The 20,053-nt window shown below is 48.0% G+C and overlaps 1 protein-coding gene across 3 annotated transcripts in view; it reads left to right on the plus strand.

The window, feature by feature from the left end:
• Positions 1–20,053, plus strand: part of ASAP1 (ArfGAP with SH3 domain, ankyrin repeat and PH domain 1) — a 287,158-nt gene that overhangs the window by 19,809 nt on the left and 247,296 nt on the right. For 2 of the 3 annotated variants that reach the window (XM_081071137.1, XM_081071139.1), the window contains exon 2: positions 15,303–15,386. The exons of the other annotated variant lie outside the window; for it this stretch is intronic. In XM_081071137.1, coding sequence (XP_080927263.1) covers positions 15,328–15,386 — 59 coding nt within the window. In that variant the 5' untranslated portion in view covers positions 15,303–15,327. The remainder of the gene's footprint in view (positions 1–15,302; positions 15,387–20,053) is intronic. 3 annotated transcript variants of the gene reach the window in all.

Raw genomic sequence — 20,053 nt, forward strand, 5'->3', positions numbered from 1 at the left:
ATTTCATATACGTGGAATCATACAATATGGGACCTTTTGTGTCTGGCTTTCACTAAGCATAAGGGTTTTCAAGTTCATCCGTATTGTAGCAGGCATCATGACTTCATTCGTTCCTTTTCGTGACTACATACTATTCCATTGGATGGGTAGACCACATTTTGTTGATCCATCCATGTGTTGATAGACGTTTTAGATAGATCACATTTCGTTGATCCATCCGTTGATAGACGTGGATTGTTTCCATCTTCTGGCTGTTGTGAACAGTTCCGCTGTGAACATTTGTGTGAAAACCTGTTTCCAATTCTTTGGGGCTATGTACCTATGGATGGAATTGATGAGTCACCTGGTAACTCTATGTTGAACTTTTTGAGGACCTGCCAGACTTTTCCAAAGTGTCTGAACCATTTTATATGCCCCCCCCCCCGGGCCCCCTAGCAATGTAAAAGGGTTCTGATTTCTCCGCATCCTCACCAACACTTTTAGTGTGTGTGTGTGTGTGTGTGTGTGCGCGCGTGTGTGTTGTGGCCCACCTAGTGAGTATGGAGTGATACGTCATTGTGGTTTTGATTCGCATTTCCCTCATGACTAATGCCTCTGAGCATCTTTCCCTGCATTTGTGGGCCACAAAAGGTATATTTGGGAAGGTGTGGGCATGTGTGGGGAATCTTCAGGGATGATACGTGGCCTAGCGGCTCCTGTATCAATCCTAGTTTGAGGGCTGGGGAGGGAACAGTTACGGGAACCTGGAGACAGCAAAGGTTGTATGTGCAGGGGCCGTGAGCAGAACTGAAACTTCAGTTGAGGGTGGCAGCCAGTTTGCAGTGGTCTGCAGAGGGAGTGGTAGGGGGATGGAGCCCTCATTTTTCCCTCTCTCCCATCTCCCTGTTGGCTAAAACCACCTTGCAAACCAGATTCCTACCCAGGAATCTCCTGCATTCTTAGTCCCCAAGGGTCAATTTGAGGGGACATGGTGGGATCCAGACGTAACTTCTGTCCTGGGAGCCCCAGCTCCATTTTCCTGAAGTTCTTCGGATCTGTTCTTTGTGTGGCTTCTCCCTGAGACTGGCAGTGAGACCAGCTGCGGTCTTCTGGGTTTTACCTCTCCATTGTAACATCTGGAGGAAGAGTGAACACAGCATTTCCAGAAGCTCTCCTAGCAGATGGAGAAAGAGCTTTCCCAGAAATCTCCAGCTTCAAGTTTCATCGACCCAGCTTGGGTCACATCGTGCCCTCCTCAACTAATTTACTGGCCAATTACTTGGATGGTTTTGAACCAGTTGGGCCCACACCGGAAACTGCAGGAATGTGCGCTTCCTGGGAGAAGGGGAATCCCGTGTGAAATCAAGAATGAGGAAGGATGCCTGGCAGAAACCCACAGCGGCCTTCCCTAGGGCTTCCTTGGAACATCTGTTCAACTAAAGCCCACGCTTTTTCTGCTCCACCGCCCACCATGCCCAGGGCAAGACCTAAAGTGTGGACTCAGGCTCCCTGGGGTTGTGTGTCCCTGGCTGCTGCAGGGCTGGGTCATGTGGGCAGCGAGCCATCTCTCGGTGGTGTGGCCCCCTCATCCCTCCTCTGAGCCTCATCCATAATAGCCATTCTAGGGAGTGAGGCCCGATTCCATCAGAGCCTGAGGCCTGAGTTCAACGAGGAGTTCAGGAAACAGGATCTTTTTGTCGATTTTGACACAAAAGACAGAATTTTAAAAACTTACCTTGTTATAGGATACCATATACAGAGGGTGCCAAAAAAAAGGTATACACGGTTTAAGAAAGGGCAAAACTATCAAAATTGTAATACTCAACATACACCGATAACAAAAGAGGAATACAAGTCACGTTTGACTTCTGCAATGACAAGAGGTGCTCACAGTGGTTCCCATCAGCGTCCAGACACTTCTGATGACGGCAAACTGCTGCTTGAGCAACGTTGACCAATGTGTCCACTTGTATACATGTTTTTGGCTCCCCCAGTATATGAAATCTTCAGCATCGGCAAATCTACAGGGACAGAAAGTTCACTGTTCCTTGTCAAGAGTGGGTAGAGGTGAAATGGGGAGTAACTGTTGATGGTATGGGGTTTCTTTGGGGGGCGATGAAAATATTCTAAAGTTGATTGTAGTGATGGTTGCATGACTGTGTGAATTAGATTAAAACCATTGGACTGTACGCTTTAAATTGGTAAATTGTATGGTATGTGATTTATACCTCAACAAAGCTGTTACAGGGGAAAAAGGACATAAAAGCTTGGTCGCTTCTGTTCTCTTTGTTTTATTTAAAGTTGAAGATGATTGGTACTGTAGCCGCTAATAGTAAAAATGATCTGTAGTTTACACCGTGTTTTCTTTTTCTTCCTTCCTTCCAGTCTCCTTCCCTCCCTTCTCTCCCTCCTTCCTTCCCTCCCTCCCTCCCTCTCTCCCTCCCTCCCTCCCTCCTTACTTCCCTCCCTCTCTCCCTCCACCCTCTCTTCCTCCTATTCTCCCTCCCTCCCTCCCTCTCTCCCTCCCTGCCTCCTGCCTTCCTTCCTTTTCTCCCTCCCTCCCCCACCGGCTTCCTGTGGATATGTACCCCCCTCTCTGTAACCTGTATAGATCTTGTGGATGTGACCCAGCCCTGTACCCATATGGGCATGTGAGCAAGGCCTGGCCAGCCGAGTGCTCCAGCATCCCCCCCGCCCCCCAGGTTGGTTCAAGGATGTGCATGCAGTCAGAGTCAACCCTGAGCCTTTTATTAGACCTGCTGAGAAAGAGGCTTTCCTTCTGCAGGGATTGCTGAACCTGAGGGCTAGTGGCCCCCTTGGGGCAAGCCCGCTTGAAATATCACCCTGCACCCCTCCAGGGACGCAGAGCCAAGAGTTGGGGAGTAGCCCCTCCCTGACTACAGCCTTTGAGCCCCAGAATCTAGCCACTACATTCCTGCCTGGACTTTTCCTTTTTGTCAGCCCGTGGATTCTCCCCACCTTTTTATCCTTAAGCCGGTATTTGTTGGATTTGCTTTCTCACAAAGTAAGTCTAGGCGTGGCGTCTGCAGACTTGAGCTGTCTTGGCTCCCACGATTTAGTTGATCCCCCTTTTCCACCCCGATCCCAGAACCGTGAGAGGGCACCAGTCTTTCCTCTCCTATCTCTTGTATCAGAACAAGCCAAGAAAACTGCTTCCACAGAGGAAACAGACTGACGCTGGAATGTCCTGACCCAGTACATGAAGTCTTTGTAACGGCCCAGGACGGGCATCTGGGGACCGCCCAGTGGCCTTTCCGTGCGCCCACAGGGAAGGGCCTGGAGGCCTCCTGTTTGTGTGCAAGTGTGTGTGCTGGACAGGCATGTGTACTGGGAGCTGCGGCCTTTGTTTCTGGCATGAGGTCCCCTCTTTTCTTTCTTTCCATTTTGGCTACATATTGTAAACCATTTGAGTCATTCTCATGCAGGATTTTACATGTTTGTAACAAGGGGGAGGGGCCCATGTCAGCTCAGGCTGCCATGTGGCCAGAGCCAGAAGTTGCTGATGCCTTTTCTGTTTTGTCTTCCCGGCTCCCAGGAAATAGGGTGGTTGTGGGACCGGGGTGTTGGGATTCTTGTGTCGCCACTGAGCCTGTAAGGAGCCAGTTGGACTTTCCATTAGGTGGTTTTGTCTCCAAAGCCAGTAACCACGGTCCAATGGGACACTGATATTCCCCGCTCAGACTAGTTCTTGTGGTTCTTTGTCCTTCGGGGAAGAGAGGGTTGGGCAAGGTGGGAAGCTTGGACTTCTAAGACAAGTTTGGTTCACACCTGGCCCTACACAAGGCTCAGGACAACCTATATTTAAGACACTTGCAAAGCAAAAGGCTTCAGGAAGTTCCATGCCCTCTAGCTGGTGTTGCCTGCTTGCCAATTGGACTCCGATAGGAAATGAATGCGTGCCTGGAAAGTCTCCGCGTGACGGTGTTTGTTTAGGCGGTCATTAATGAATTCATTCAACACACATTTGCTGAGCCAGACACTGCTCGCTGCAGGACCTTCTGGTATATCCCAAGTCGTCTTCCGAAGAGTAGGGATGGGAGGTGGGGCTGCTTGGCTTTGCGTACAACTCTGTCGTGCCCGAGTGCGAGATTTTCCAGGGACCTTCCACTTTAATGGGCATCCTAAATTTGGGGACACTGAGTGACGAAGGAAGTGAACTCAAGCCTCCACTGAGTCACCGGCATCCAGGCTTAGCGCCCACCACACCTGGGAGACAAACCGCTGTGGTATAGAATAGATTCAAGTCTGACTCTGGAGAAACTTTCTTTTCAAAAGGAGTCTTGGTGACATTGTCTGATCCTTCTAGGTTCACAGGCACTATCATTGCTAAGAAGGAGGACTGAGATTGCCCCAATAGGTGTGTCCCCTGGTCACAAGGCTTCCTAGGGTAGGGCTCAAAGATAGTTTCTCTAGGGCTTCCTGTTCAACTGGCGGTGATAGAGGGAGAAAGGTGAGGTTAGAGCCCATGAATGTCTCCCTATAGTTTCAAAGGGACCCCAGTTTCCCATTTTGATAACTCCAGTAGAAATCTTCATGATGTTTCCCGTGTTTGTTTTTATCTCATTTTCATCATGTATTCAGTCCACAGATATTTATTGGGCATCTGTGAAGCCTGTTTCTTCGACATGTCAAGTGACTATTATTGTGAGTCTTAGGTGCAAACTGCCTCTGCCTTCAGGAAGGAGGTGAAGCTAGTGAGTCAGACACTGTTCTTCCTTTTCTGTGGCACACTGGCCTCTCCCTCTTGCAAAGCCATCTTCTTCCAGGGAGCCTTCTTTGACCGCACCTGCCGCTCTGTAACCATTTAGCAAATACTGCTGGGTGCCTGCTTTACATCAGCCCCAGCACCAGGGCCTGGGGGCTCAAGATGGGAGATTAGAGGAGAGTCAGTCCTGGAGGAACTTCTGGTACTGAGTGTGGCCGTGGGAGCAACGTTAGCCTTTGTACATGGACGTTTCAGTATGTGCCTGCGGTTGTATCAGTGTGGCATTTGCTCTTATTTCTTATTCTTGGGTATACTTACTGAGACTGTAAGTCACCTGAAGGGAAGTGTCAGCCCATCAAAAGGTATTTATTGTGTTCATTCAACAAATATGTCATTCATTTTATTCTTCAACTACACATCCTGTCCTAGAAATTGGAACCCCTGCGCCCTGTTGGTGGGATTGTGGAATGGTGGAAAACAGGATGGCAGGTCTTCAGAAGTTGAAAATAGAACGACCACATGATCTAACCGTTCCACTTCTGGGTATATATCCCAAAGCATTGAAAGCAGGATCTCAGATTGGTATTTGTGCACCCCTGTTCACAACAGCCAGGAGCTGGGAGCAACCCAAATGTCTGTCGATGGATGAATAAAGTAAATGTGGTCCATACACACAATGGAATATTATGTAGCTTTAAAAAGGAAGGAAGTTATGACACATGCTGCAATGTTAACCTTGAGGACATTTGGCTAAATGAAAAAAGCCAGTCACAAAAACACAACTACTGTATGATTCCACTTACCGGAGGTATTTAGAGTAGTCAAAGTCAGAGAAACAGAAAATAGAATGGTGGATGCCAGGGCCTGGGAGAAGGGAACATGGACAATTGTTTAATGGGTATAGTTGTAGTTTTGCGTGACGAAAAAGTGCCGGCGATCTGTTTTTATTACAATGTGAATATACTACTGATTTGTACACCTGAAAATGGTTGAGTTGGTAAATTCCATGTTATGGGGTCTTCTTAACTACAGTTAAAAATCTGTAGAAGTACATGCATCTGGTTCTTTAGTGCAGACTTATTCTAAGTACTGAGAATTTTCTGGTGAACAAGCCAGACAAGGTCTCTCGCCTCATGAACCGTCTACTACAGTTAGCACCTACCACATGCCAGGAATTGCACAATGGCCCCAGGACTTAGCTGCTGACTATCCTGTCTGCGTGGATGAGGAAGTGGAAACTGAGAGGTGAAACAACTTGGCCAAATCCCCAGAATGAAAACCATATCCAGGGATGGGAGGCCTGAGAACCTGGAGCAGGAGACCAGTCTGCCTGGCTGGGCTGGCAGCAGTTCAGAGACACTGGGCAGGGCCTGGCTGGTGCAGGGCGTCTGGCTGGTGCAGGGCGCCTGGGAGCTCAGTGCAGCAGACACTGTAACAAAAGTATCAGGACATGGTAGGCGGGGTCAGCGAGCATTGGCCCAATGAAAGCTCTCTTTTTTCAGGCTGTGGCTTTGAACTTGTTGTTCTGTGCGCTCCCTCCGAAGTCCCTGGTCCTGTCTTTTCCTTCTAGTGTTGCCCCATTCATCCCTCAAAACCTGATGTGTACCACCTCTCCGTGAAACCACTCTGTGTCCGATCCTCTACTGTTTCTGTACTTTGTCCAACGTCCATTGTTGCAGGGACCAGCAGCTACTGATTCACCTTTCTGCCTTACACTGCAGGAAGGTGCCCTGTGACATCTGTTGAACTGTTGTAGGAATGAATAAATGAATGAATGAATGAATGGAAGGCAAAATAGAAGAGAGAGTCAAATATGTACTTCATAGTTGTATAACTTAATGGACATCCATTAGCTTTTGTTGCCTGTGGAATGCCACGTGAGGAAGTCCCTTCCTTTTCTTATCAGAAGTACAAATACGCACGATTCCAAGCCTGGGCTTTCTGAGCCACAGACAGATGGAAGACTGTGGGGTGAAACCTCATCGGGGGGGTCTGTGTGCTTTGATGGATTCTTTGGGTGGTCTGAAGAATACTTAGGCTTCTCATTGCTCACATTTATAGCCTTCTGAGGACCAGAGGCAGTCCTAGGCTTTTAATAGGTGAGATTTGAACATTCCCGAACTATACTTTCTTCCCTTTGATTCTAAGATACCTGTGATTGCACCATACCTTCTTGCCATCACAGCATTGGAGGCGAAAACAGAAGTTCTGCCACATTAAATTTCGTTGATAGTAAGACCCAGTGTGTCTCAGAAATGGCAAAATGTGAAACTGTGGCTGTCACCGAGCGGAAGGAATAATGTGATTACAAAGAGTGTTGTCACGTTGGGCTGCTGGGTGGGTGATGCTGATTGGACCTTCTCCAGGGAGTCAGGAGTGAGCTTGAGTGGCGAGGCTGGTCTTGCTAGCTTGTCACAGGTTGGTTTTTGTTTTTCTTTTTTTAGTTCTAGCACTAGAGGAGAAATCCATACAGCAGAGGCCTCTCTCCTGAGGCGGCCGTCGCTCCGAAAGGCTGATGGGATTTGTAAGAAAGAGGAGTCTTCTGTTATCAGACAGACCCAGGTTCCACTTACTAGCTGTGAAAACGGGCAAGAGGCTCATCCTTAGAGCCTCAGTTTCCTTCTATATAAAATGGGTCAATAATAAGACCTATCTCCTAGGGTTGTTAAGGGGATTACAGAAATTATTCCCTGCATGGTGTCTGATACAGCAAGCATGCAATATATGCTCGCTATATTTTCCTTTTTCAGTTATTTACTCTATCAGAGTTGTCTCCTCTGTAAAATGGGGTTCATAGTGACAGCTGTGCTTCCCACTGCTTGGGGCTGGGGGAAGAGTCAGGGTAACTGAAGGTGGCATGGTGGCTGGTGACTGCAAAGGACTTGTGTTTCCCAGCAGCGGGGGCTTCCTGCAGGGGGGTGAATAGCTTTCCGTGCAAAGCCCTTTCCATCCTGGTACCCTTTCCCTTGGATGGGGTGGGGGCTGGGACATCGAGTGAGGTGCTGCTCCTGGAAGGTGACTTACAGGATCGGTTCTGTACTCCCTGACTATCCCTGGGGCAGTGGCAGTGGACGACATGATGACCAGTTACAGGAACCATGTCCACAGTGCTGGCTTTGCTGAGAGGCTGCGGCACCAGGACCTTAGGCTGCTGACGTCCTTCCTAGTTGTAGGTTGTCACAGCGGTGGCAGTTGTCCACCACACCTCTGCTGTATGCTAGCACTTTTCACATGCTCATCTGGGGGCCGCACTTGGGAATAGCAGTTCCCTGGTACTTCCAGCCTGCCCCTTGGTGGCCGAGAGCGAGCTCTCAGGCCGCAAGTCTCCGGGGTTACTTCAGTCAGATGCACTGGGCATTTCATAGATGTGTGGCCGTCATAGTCTATGGCCTTCCCCATTTTCCAGAAGACGCAGGCTCAGAGAAGTGACGTCCGTCGCCCATGGATCACACAGCAGTTAGGACGGAGAGCCAATGAAGGAGTGTCAGGCTCCCTGCTCCAAAAGCTCTCCTCTTTCCGTGACTTGGGAAATTCCCCCGGCACTGGGCTGCCTGCAGCTCCCTTTTCCTACTCAGCGAGCTCAGGGGAGCAGCCGCACAGATGGGTGTGCCCTCAGCGTGCTCGCTGAGAGTAAACACTTAAAAGGACCTCGATCGTACTGGGAAAACAATTGTTAGCACAGCAAACCCTAGGCACCTGCAGATTTCACATTCCCCACTTGCACAGCTTCCCAGGGGACCCTGAAGGAAACGTGTAATTTTGGACCCTGCAGAAGCAGACGGGGTTGAGTCTGCTTCTGTGGCTTGAGGCGCAGGTCACGGTGGCTGGTGGATGAGCCTCACTGGCCTCCCAGCACACGGCTGCCAAGGTGACTTCGGTTGTTGTCTCCTTGGGTCACTGAGGCTGTTTCTCTGCTATTCACTTATTTTAAGATGCACAAAATTCTCGGGATGCAACTTTTGTAAATGCTGAGGATTTACTCGTCCCCTGTAATACGCAGGTTCCTATGGAACCCAGTATGTTGCCTTTTCCTCATCACCCGTGAGGGTGTTTGATTAAAGGTCTGATTCTCTTCACCAGCAGTAAGCAGAGCCCTGGCCTTTCGCTAACCATTGTTATATCCTTCACATGCAGCCTAACAAATATTTTCTCAGTGAATGAATGGAAGAATGGATGCATTTCCCCAACAGAGGCGTCACATTCCAGGACACCTGTCGCTGAGGGAGGGGAGGAGCATGCAGTATGCACGTACTCCATGTTGATGAGGCAGGTCCTGTGACTCTGTGTTCACACCCAGGTTAGATCACCTCGGAGGGGTCATCCTGTCCGTTGTGTGTCAACCTGCCCTCCCACCCCACTGGACTATCAGCTCCACCTACGCCCTTTCACTTCCGCCCTGCCTGGCCCAGCGTGCAGTCCACTCAGGGAATAGGGTGTAAGGCCTGCGATCCCAGTCATCGTGAATTCATCATCCAGCAAGGCAGTGGTTCTGGTGTTTCTGCTCACGAGCCCTTCATATGACCTCTTCCTGGGAGAGGAGAGGCCCAAACCATCTTTGATGGGTGTTTTAACCAAGGACTGAGGCAAGAGGACAGAGCAAAGGTTCAGAGGCGTAGGCATTGTTAGGTAGACCACCTCAACCTTTCTTGGCTTTCTTGGGGGTGGGCTTCTGCAGGGTCCTATCTGCTTCCTTCTATATTGCACCTTAAATTGGGTCATTCTGAGAGGATAGAGTCGTAGGATCCGCCTGTCCCAAACACTTGCTGGTACACAGGGGCTAGAGTGATTTGGAGATTTAACCTGGCCACAGGTGCACAACTGGGGGCTCCTCTGGGCAGGGAGGGACGTAGCACTTGTTGCTTGCTAGTGGATATGAACACTGAGAGACCTAGTAATTGGTAGGGAATTCCCCACGACCAACTCAGATGATCCTGGCTTTCACCATTCGACAATTGCCGCAGGAGAGGTTTGACTTAACCTGCTTGAAACACTCAGACAGTAATGCAGAACAGGATGGAGTCAATGCTAATCCTTACTGCTTTGCTTAGTGTAGTGAGTAGAGAGCCTTGAATGCTGAAGTCAAGCCATTCCAAGTTTGAATCCTGAACCCGCCACCCCCAACGAGCTGTGTGACTTGGGAAATGTCACATCACTTCTGTGAGCCTCAGTTTACTTCTTTGTCAAATTCAGAGGATCACAGTTCCTCGCAGGGTTATGGTGAGGATTGAATGCGATATTGCATGTGCCAAGAATGGGTCTGGAACGTAGAAAGTGCTCCAAAGGGGATCAGTGTTGTTATTGTTCTTATGACTGCTGGTAGTTGTAGTTCTGTAAGAGGTCAGAGCTGCATAGATTGTTGGGCTGGGAAAGTTGGAGGACGCTTCCTGGACGAGGGGGAATTTCAAGTGGGACTAGACAAGTGGGGCTTTGACTAGCTAAGAGGAAGATTGGCATAAATAGATGTCAGGCTGTCTTCTTTAGGTCCCTGATTTTCTGAAGCACAGCTTCCATAGAACAGGAAAGAATCGCATCAGGAAACAGGAAAAGTGTTTGCTGTGATATTATGGGACTAACGAAATCGTCCAAGCTGTAGCCAGCCTCGGCTGACTCAAGAGTTCGTAACGTCGGCTATAAAAGAACGCAAATCCCAACATCTGTGAAGTCTCTTCTATTGAACGAAACTCACCTCCTATTGGGGGATTGGCAGGAAAGAAGGGCTTACGTGCCACACGGTTGATGTCTCTTATTCCCGCCCGGCACGCTGGAATTGCTATCCTGACTGACATAGTGGAAGTCACAGAAGAGCATTTCAATGGAAAAGCAGAAATGTGGGTGGGTAAAAGAAATGCGATGCTTGACGGTCATGAATTCCCGCTCACTCTAGCAGGTAGACACTTGAAAGCATCCGTCACTGGTGACAGCGGGAAATGAGAGGTTGCAGAGGAGAACACAGGTGTTGGTGTCACACGTCCACTCCTCTGACATTTTTATTGAGCACTTATTTACAGATGCTGTGTGTTCCTACCCGTACTGTGTGTGAGAGCATGGCCAACGACGCACAGATGCCCCAGCTGCCTTACCCCCCGGGACGCGCAATTCTGCGGTGTGTTCTCCACTCTCAGAGGGTCCCCAGTAGTGGGGTGCTCCAGGCTCCCGAGCTCCAGGCTCCCGAGCTCCAGGAGCTCCAGGCTCCAGGCTCTTCTCCAGGCTCCCGAGCGGTAACGAGCTCCTTCGCCTCTGAGTTTCAGCTTCTTGTGGGATGGTTGTGTGGATGAAATGAGACAGTGTCACTACCACCAGAGCTAGTTACCATGGATTCACCGAGCCCTGGGACGCAAGCATTTTGCTCAGGGCTTTAACTATGTGATCCTACTCATTCTCGCAGGCGACTGTAGGAGGCAAGTACTTCACTTCTCCCGATTTTAAAGATGAGGAAAGTGAAACATGAAAGGATCAATAACTCACCCAAGAGCCATAATCTGAGTTCTAAGCCAGGTGCCTTTGTTCTAAGGGCCAATAGTAAGCCAAACTGTTAGAGTACAGGATCTAGCAAGGAAGTGGTTGTAGCTATTATTACCACTACTTTTATTACTATTATTACTATTATAATTATTGTTATAATGCAAGCTGCTCCCTATTTGTTGAATTAAAAAAAAAAAAAACAACGAATGGGTGACTGATAGTTCCTTGAGATCAGGAACAGTCCCTGTCACATGGCTGGCACAAAACAGATATCTGTTGAATGAGTGAATGAATGCAAAATGGAACTTTTCGTAGTTACTGGTAATTCCCTGGTTCTAAGAAAATCTTGTTAATTGAACGGCGTTATTTGGTTCGCCCTTAACGAAAACCCGTCGCCGAAAGGAAATCGCCTTAAAATCCTAACGGTATTTGTCCCTGGATGTTGGGATAATAGGAGATTTTAGTGTCATGTCTCAATACTTTTTGTGATGGACCTGAATTACATTTGTAACTGGAAAGAAATTATCTATGTTTGAACAAATGGCAGTCTCAGAGCCTAGGTGGGTCCTGAGCTGACGCAGTGTGGGTGAGATACCAACTGGTACGTAGATACTAACCTAATTTGAGTGGGCTCACAGTCGAGGGAGCAGGATGTGAGCTGCCTTGGGGGTCACCCCTCACACAGCTCTTTCACATACCAGCCTGGAGGTTCATCGAGTGACATAGGCCAGGCTAAGATTAGCAGCTTCGTTTCACAAACCAAGGGACCTAAGAGCCAAAGGACTCACAGACCAGGGCGGGGCTCTGCTTAGGGACAGAGCTGGGTTGGAACTCGGGGCATGCGTTTGACACAAAGCCCAGGGGCCTTTCCACTCCATCCTGGAAGCCTCTGATGCAGACCCATTAAAGGAAGTGGAACCCGGTGCAGGTGAGTTGGTGGATCGGGGACGTAGGTGACAGCTGGGTCTGAGTATCTGCAAGACCCTCTTTTAGAGGGAAAGCCTGTCTTGGACTTTCTGAGTCGGACAACCTGAGTTGGAGTCCCAGTTCTGCCACACACTCTCTGGGACACATCATAGCATTTCTCTGAGCCTTGATTTTCTCATCTGTAAAGCTGACCCAGAAAGCTGACCCAGAATCTCGCAGCACTATTGTGAGCGTCAGATTGGCACCAAGTAGGTGGATATTCTGCAAGAGGTAGCTTTGCCGAGTGTCATCGCACCTCTGCTGTGTGCTGCATGGCTTTCATTTGTCCAACCCTTGTTGATGCTCATTGGTGTCCATCAGTTAGTGTTCCCGAGCGTGTTTGCCACGTAACAGAAATCTCAGAATTGCAGTGACTCGCTTGACAGCAGAGACTTCTTTTCGTGCTCATGGGTCTATGGGTCAGCTGTGGGTCAGCTGATCTAAGTTGGTCTAGGCTGGTTCAGGCTGGACTTCCGGTGGGGCTCAGATCTGCCTCGTATGTCTTCCATCCGTCTGGGTGCAGACTGAGAGGCAGCAGCGGGCTAGGGAGACACACCCTCCTCGTGGCGCATCACAGGAGTGCAAGAGGGAGGGACTTGGGACCCACCCGTTGTCACGTGCATCCACATTCCATTGGCTGAACAAGTCCGTGGGCCAGTCCAGAATTGAGTGGGACAGGGAAATAACCAGCACTCACTGTAGTGGGAAGTGCTACATAGTCACATGACAAATTCAGGTCGAGAGGGAAGAGTGGGGAGCAGCAATCCAGCCTATAGCCTGTCGCAGCTTGTATAACACACTTGGGATGATGCAGGCAAGTTGAAGAATGGCCTGAGAGAAGCATTGATTACGCAAGGAACAGGGCCTAACTTTTCATAGACGTGTGACATAGAAGTTGTGACCAGGAGGCGAATGTTACAGGAAGATCGTGCTCCGATGCTGAGGGAGAGCACATGTTTATTCCTTAATGCCAGTATCACACTGTCCTGATTACTGTAGCTTTGCAGCAGGTTTGGAAATCGGGAAACGCGAGTCCTCCCACATTGTCCTTTTTCCAGGATCGTGTTGGCACTCCTGAGTCCATGACGTTTTCATAGGAACTTCAGGAGACGGTTGTCAATTCCCCATCTAATTGAAGTGTGTGATTCAAACTTCCGAATGATTCAGTCCATTTGAAGGAAACGGTTCAGCCATTTATCCGACAAATATTCATGGATATTGTGCTGGGTGGGCCCTGTGTGATTGACGCTGGGAGACCCCAGCGAGCAAATCCAAACACCGCACTCTTCTCATAGGTTATAATGGAATCAAATCAACAGATGTGATGCATTGTTCACATTAATGAATATACAGTGAAAACCTCAGCTCTAGTGTGTGATCTAATCGGGAGAAGCAGGAAGAGTTTCCCTGAGGAAGGAAGATTTAAGGAAGTACAGGAGTTAACTAGGCAAAGTGGGTGAGTAAGGAAGCCTGCCAGGCAGAGGGAACAGCATGGGCAAAGGCCCTGAGGCAGAAGGACCATAGCAAGTTCCAGGACCTGAAAGAAGGTCTGTAGCAGCGAGCTTGGGGGGACCAGAAGAGGCCAGGGAGGTGGGCATGAGTCGGACTATGTCAAATGATTTGGGTTTTTATCCTAAAGCACTAAAATGGAAAGATGGGGGGGGGGGTGAAACAACCAGATATTTGTTTTAAAATTTTCATTCTGCATATTAGCCCATTGTAAGATGTGGACACCATTTGGATCTGGATTTTTTAAAAAAACTATGGTTAACTTTTTTTTAAACATTTATGAGACTATTAGAAATGTGAACATTGGATTTTTGGTGACTTTGAGGAATTTTATTTTTTGGTATGGCAATGATATTGCACTTACATTTTTATAAAAGGTCTTATCCTAGGGATACATGCTGTCCTACTTACGACTAACACGATAAGATGCCTGGAATTTGCTTTGAAATAATAATATCGGAGGGAAAGAATGAGGGTGTGTAGGGGGTAGAATTGATTATGAATTGATGATTGGGGCTGAGTGATGGGGACATTTGTTCATGACACTCTTCTCTATTTTTGTGTCTATAGAATTCTCCATAATAAAACATAGAAAAAGTAAAAGGTTATTTGTAGCTTTAGTATGGGGGACCAGATTTCAGAGGGAGAAATGATGATGAAGGGAGACCGGTTAGGAGGCAGTTGCAGTGGCCCAGCTGAGAATGATGGAGGCATGGTCCAGGCCGGTGTCAGGGGAGACGGAGAGAGAGAGATGGATTGAGAGATCATTAGGAAATAAGGGAGATAAGAAGGCGATGGATTGGATACAGGCTTGAGCGAAACCGTGGTTCAAGAACGTCCCTCATGGTGAACACACAATGTGATTTATAGATGACGTAATACAGAATTGTACACCTGAAATCTATGTAACTTTACTAACAGTTGTCACCCCGATAAACTTTAATTGAAAAAAAAATATGCTTCAGTTTCTGGCCTCAGATGTAAGTGCTACTCTGAGCTAGGGATCCCTGGAGAAGTACCAAGCATGTCCCTTAGCTCATCTTGTTTTCACAGCCCCGCCTCTGTTTCCCCTCCGTTCTGCAAATATTGAAGCTGTTCCCTTACATAATACCTTTCATCCAAGACGTCCTGCGCTCTGTGCACTCAGCAATTAATTAAGCTTTGATATGCAGGAATTAATTAAAATCCTCTCTCAGGTTCAGAGGGGCTGGCCTGAAATTTTCACATACATCTCCCTCTTTCCTGAGGCTGCTGGGGGAACACCTCTGCTTTCCATTGGACACACCACGGCAGGTGTCTGTCTGTCTGCCTATCACACTTGTCAGCACACTTTAATTTCACGTTTCAGAGCCCAGGTCTAGGGAAGTTAATGACTTGTAAATTGCTCCCCAAATCGAGCTAGACATAGAAGGCAAGAGGATTCCTGAGCCCTTGCACAGATGCAGCGATGGAGATAGCAGCCCCAAAGTGGGTTGCTGAAATAGTGGCTCTCTGGCTTTATCCCATCACATGCCTGGACAGCCACCCTGGGGTGTAAGAACATTCCTGACGAGGGTGCCGGCCTCCAAAGGCAATCACGTGTTGGTCTGAGACAGTGTTTTCTGCCCAGTCCCACTGGATGACTCTTGTCACCTTTCTTCCCGCCCCTGCCCCCATCCAGGTAATTTTCTGATGACGGCTAAGACATGAGATCTTCAGCCTCCAGGCTCTCCAGTTTTTCGTCAAGAGATTCACTATGGAATCGGTGAGTGGTCTTAGCCCATCTTGTGCAGAGAGCCCAGTCCGGGAAATGTGAGGGGATTCTTGTGGGGGTGGAAATGCACAATTTGACAAAACGCAAGCCCTCGTATCTGACCAAAACACCGTGGCTGTGAGTATTAGGGGGGAACAGATCGCTGGCATTTGTGGAACTGTAGAGTTTTCAGAAGTGACCTGTCTCCTTTATGCAGAAGGAAAGGTGGCGGGTGGTGACACCAGAATAAAGTCAGGAATAGCAGCAACTGTGACACCGCCAACAATAATAGGCCTTATTCTGGCCGAATGGCTTTGTAGGAATACTCTTCCTTCAATCCACCCCAGGTAGAAATTACCACCTTCATTTTATAGATAAAGAACTGGCCCAGCTGGATTTGAAGTAAATTTTTCCTGATTCCAGGTCTCCTGCCTTTTCCCCTGATACTGTCTTGCCTCTTGGTAGGAGTCTGATTTGTCCCATTTTGCAGGTGGGAATACTGAGGCCTAGTATAGGGGCACATGATGGAGTCTAAGGAGTCTGCCCTCAGTGGGTGGAGGTTTGTGTTAGAGGACTATACAAAATTAGACTGGGCAGGAAGAGCCATGAAAATTAGGCAGAGGAAATGCATAGAGTCTGCGACTCTTGAGGTTGCCAGGGTGATTGTCACAGGGTTGACGTGCTGTGGCTGGCATTTCCCGGAAGTCAGCTGTGTGGCAGAAAGAGTGGGGGTGCGGGAGGGGGTGGTTGACTCTTAGCTGTGCCACCGACTTTCGGTCTGACCTCAGGCAAGCCATTAACCTTCTCTATGTCTTCTGTCTTCTTATCTTTGAAAGGGGGGCGGTGTGTGTGTGCGTAATGTTTATGTTTCAGGTTCTTTTGTGGAGATCCGAAAAAAATGCATATGGTATCTTCTATAAAGTAGGCACATAGAACACTGTAATTATTCCAAATTTCAGGGTAAAAGTAATTTTTAGGGATAATTAGAACAGCAAAAACGTGCAGAATGTGTGGGAGAGCCGAGAGGCTGGGAGCAGGGAGACAATCCTGACAGGCTTTGGTGTGACCCAGACACGAGGTGACAGGGGACTGTTACGACCTTCCAGGATAAAGGAGGCTGTGCCTGCTCGTTTTCATAATTTGACGGTTACCTGAAATCCTGTTTTATTTTGTTTTGTTTTTAAAATCAGGAGTCCGACACAAAGGTGTCTTTAGGTGGTAGGAATTATAACTGCAATAACTCTGTGTATCACTTAGGGTGAGGTTTTGCTATGAATGATATAAAATCTGAAAGAACATTGGCTTAAAGAAGATAGACGTATATTTCTCTCTTAGCGAAAAGTTCAAACACACAGATGGTCCAGAGCTGCTACAGCTAGCTGTCTGTTAGAGACCTCGGCTTTCCTCACGGGTGGGTGGAGGGACGGCACTGGGAGGGAGCATGCAGCGGGCTCCTGAGGTTCTGCAAAGGTTCTGTTTCCTGACCTGGGTGCTGGTTTCGTGGGTGTCCACCTTCTTTGAGTGGCACCCTGTGACACAGACAATTTTAAAAATATTAAGTCCTCACTGAACGTCATCAATAGGGTTTGCGATTTTCAGGAAAGCGACGGAGAATGAAACCAGTTTTACCGCAAAGCTAGTTGATCTAAAGAGTTCAGTGTCTACAGCATCTCCTCCGTGTTATACGGAATGACATTATTTGGGGACCGGCTGTATTTACATTATATTTCAATAAAACCATGTGGAATGAGGAGGTGGTACAGCCAGAGTGAAACCTATCCTCCTGGGGCTTTCTGTCTAGAGCAAAAGGAAAGACGTGACCAGCCACTGGGTGAGGCTCAGTGTGGGACACCCTGGGGCCACAGGAGAGTCACGTAAATCCAATCACAGAAATGACAGAGATGACCATCTCTCCACCGACTCTTGGTAGGGAGAAGAGTTGCAACATCCCTAGGTAAGCTGGTAGGTCCCATACGGGCTACACGGGAAAACAGAAAGCTATTTCCTGTTCGCTGTTAACCAGCACTGAGAAGGGGTCAGCTTTTTTTTTCCATGTGTGTCACTGTGACGGATGTCAACTTCCACCTAGTGTCCATGGAGCAGACAGGAGTTGGGACTTGGAGTTCAGTAGACGAGAAAGAGCACAGCAGCAGAGACTTGCTACATTTTTCAAGACATTAGTCCAGGGACCTCTGTTTAGTTATTAAAATGAATGAATGAATGAATGAATGAATGAATGAATGAATGAATGAATGAATGAAATCACACACACATACACCCCTAACAATGCAGTTGTCACCCTTAGGAAATCTCAAGTCCGGGGGCTTTAAGAACAAGACTTTTCCCTTTTTTCACCCCAAATGCCACCAGGACAGCGGGCGGGGGTGGGGGTGGGGATAACAAATGGAAGCTGAATTGAACTCTGAGCCAGCGGTAGAAATCAGCTGGCCTTGTTCTCAGGGTTTTTCTCCATACATAGAAACGAACTGACCTAAACCTCAGACCCTCCTACACCAAGCCCAAGAGAAACCTCTGTGATTGCTGGCCCCCTGCCTTTGCAAAGGTCAAGGCAGACGCCCTGTCATTATCATGCCGCCAGCTGTCATCCCAAATTGAATTTCCCTGAGCACAGCTGATGTCCCTTTTTGGCTGCAGGACAGGGGTCAGGAATGAGTGCTGCACACGGACGGGAAATGTGTCCCTTGAGCTGAACACAGAAGCGCTGACCTCTCACCTCTGAGCTGCATTTCTAACATTGTTGGAAGGGTTGGAAAGCCTTATGATTTCTGGATGTAAAAGGAAATGTGTTTTAGAAAAACACTCATATCCAAGTTCTACCGTGAAAGCCCTTTTAATATAATTGAAGCTGTTTAAAATTCAACAGGTTATTCCAGAGCATCAGCCATTCCTCAGTTAAATACATAAAATTAGGAAGTTTCTACCTGGACCGAGAGTCGGGAAATTGTGATCCTTTTCCTTCCCTCCCTCCCTCCATTTATTTTTTTCCTTCCTTCCTTCCTTCAAAATTTATCAAGCGGCTACTGTGTATCATGCCCTGTGCAGAATCCTGAGGTAATAGCTGCGTAAGACTCATTACAAAGCCTTCCTGAGTTTATCGTCCATTCATTTTAAAAAGTTTATTCTACACATGTTTACTGAGCACCTAATTTGCCCCAGTCTTTTAGTAGAAATGAAAGACATAGTTCCTCCTCCTACTGAGTTTATACTCTATTTATTTTTCACTTGCTCGCTCAACAGACTCCTACTATGTGCCAGGGACTGTCAGCTTCTGGGATACCAAGAAGAACAATACATAGCTTCTGTCTTGGTGCTAAAAGATTAGACAATATTGTGTTTGTCTCCTAGAGCTCCACAAGCTCAGTGGCTTAATAGGAATTCATTGTCTCATAATTCTGGAGGCTGGCAGTCAGGTACTGTTGTTATTTCCATTGTAAAGATGAGCTCAGGCAGGATTGGAAAGTTAGTAAGGCCACGCTGCTGGTAAACGGCAGACGTGAGATTCAGTACCAGGGAGTCTGGCCCTGGAACCTGGAATTTTTTACTCATTGCATTATTCTCTCTTCCCTAGGCTGTAAGGAAAGCCTTTTAAGATAAGCCCTCCCCCAGCATACCCCCAAATCTCAAAGCTTGGGAATTATTCTACAATCAACTTAGCTTCCAGGAGGCATTTGATCCAGCTGACCACTCCTTCCCTCTAAAAACCCTGTTTTCTTTTGGCTCCCATGGCAGCCAGCCTGCCTGGATTTCTTCTTGTGATTCTATCCTCTTTCTTGGTCTCTCAACAGGGCACCCCTCATCCCAACCAACCTCAAATGTTTTTGCTGTATGCTGACTGCTTCCAAATTCTATCTCCAACCTGTCCTCTGATATCCAGACTTGATTATCCCAAATACCTAATGAATGTCTCCATTTGGAAGGATAGCAGGCACCTCAGACTTAATATAGCCAACACGGATTTTTCTCCCCACTTCTCCTTCATAAGATGTTATGCCTGTGCTTAAAACACCCCCTGCCCACGGGAGTCCACATTCCTTACTATGGACTGTACCGGCCAACTCACTCGAGCCGCTGCGTCCTCGTCTGCCCGCACCCCGTTCCCTCACCAGGCTGCAGCCGCTGGCTTCTTCCTGTGCCCACGCTCGGCAAGCACTGGCCGGGCTCAGGACTCCGCCTCATGCTTCTGTGTCTGCAGGGCCCCTGCCTCTCCTGCCCCCCAACCCTCTGCTCTTCACACGAGTCCTGGAGTCTCAGCTTAAATACTGTTTCCGCCGACAGATCTTTTCTCACCACCTCATTCTTTCTGTGTTTTCTTCCTACCCCTTGGAATGATCTGGAATTACTTGTGTGTTCCTGTGTGCATGTCTGCCACCCCCACAAGACCACATGCTCCTGGCAGACAGTGGTGATGGCCGTTGGTCCACTAATGTTACCCCCGTGCGTGGTACACAGTAGATGTTGAGTAAATACGTGTTGTGGTTGAAACCAAATCAGTGGCCCCTGCTAAGTCAATCATGAACATGAAATGGCCAATTCCAGGCCATTACTCATTGAATCCTTTCACGGATGGGCAAGGCGGTCCTCATATGTGTATACAAGTATTGAAAATTGGATGGAAATTAATCAACAAAACAAAAACAAACTCATGGATACAGAAAACA

Source organism: Rhinolophus hipposideros (genome assembly GCF_964194185.1).
Source record: "Rhinolophus hipposideros genome assembly, chromosome: 13".
Classification (NCBI taxonomy): Eukaryota; Metazoa; Chordata; class Mammalia; order Chiroptera; family Rhinolophidae; genus Rhinolophus; species Rhinolophus hipposideros.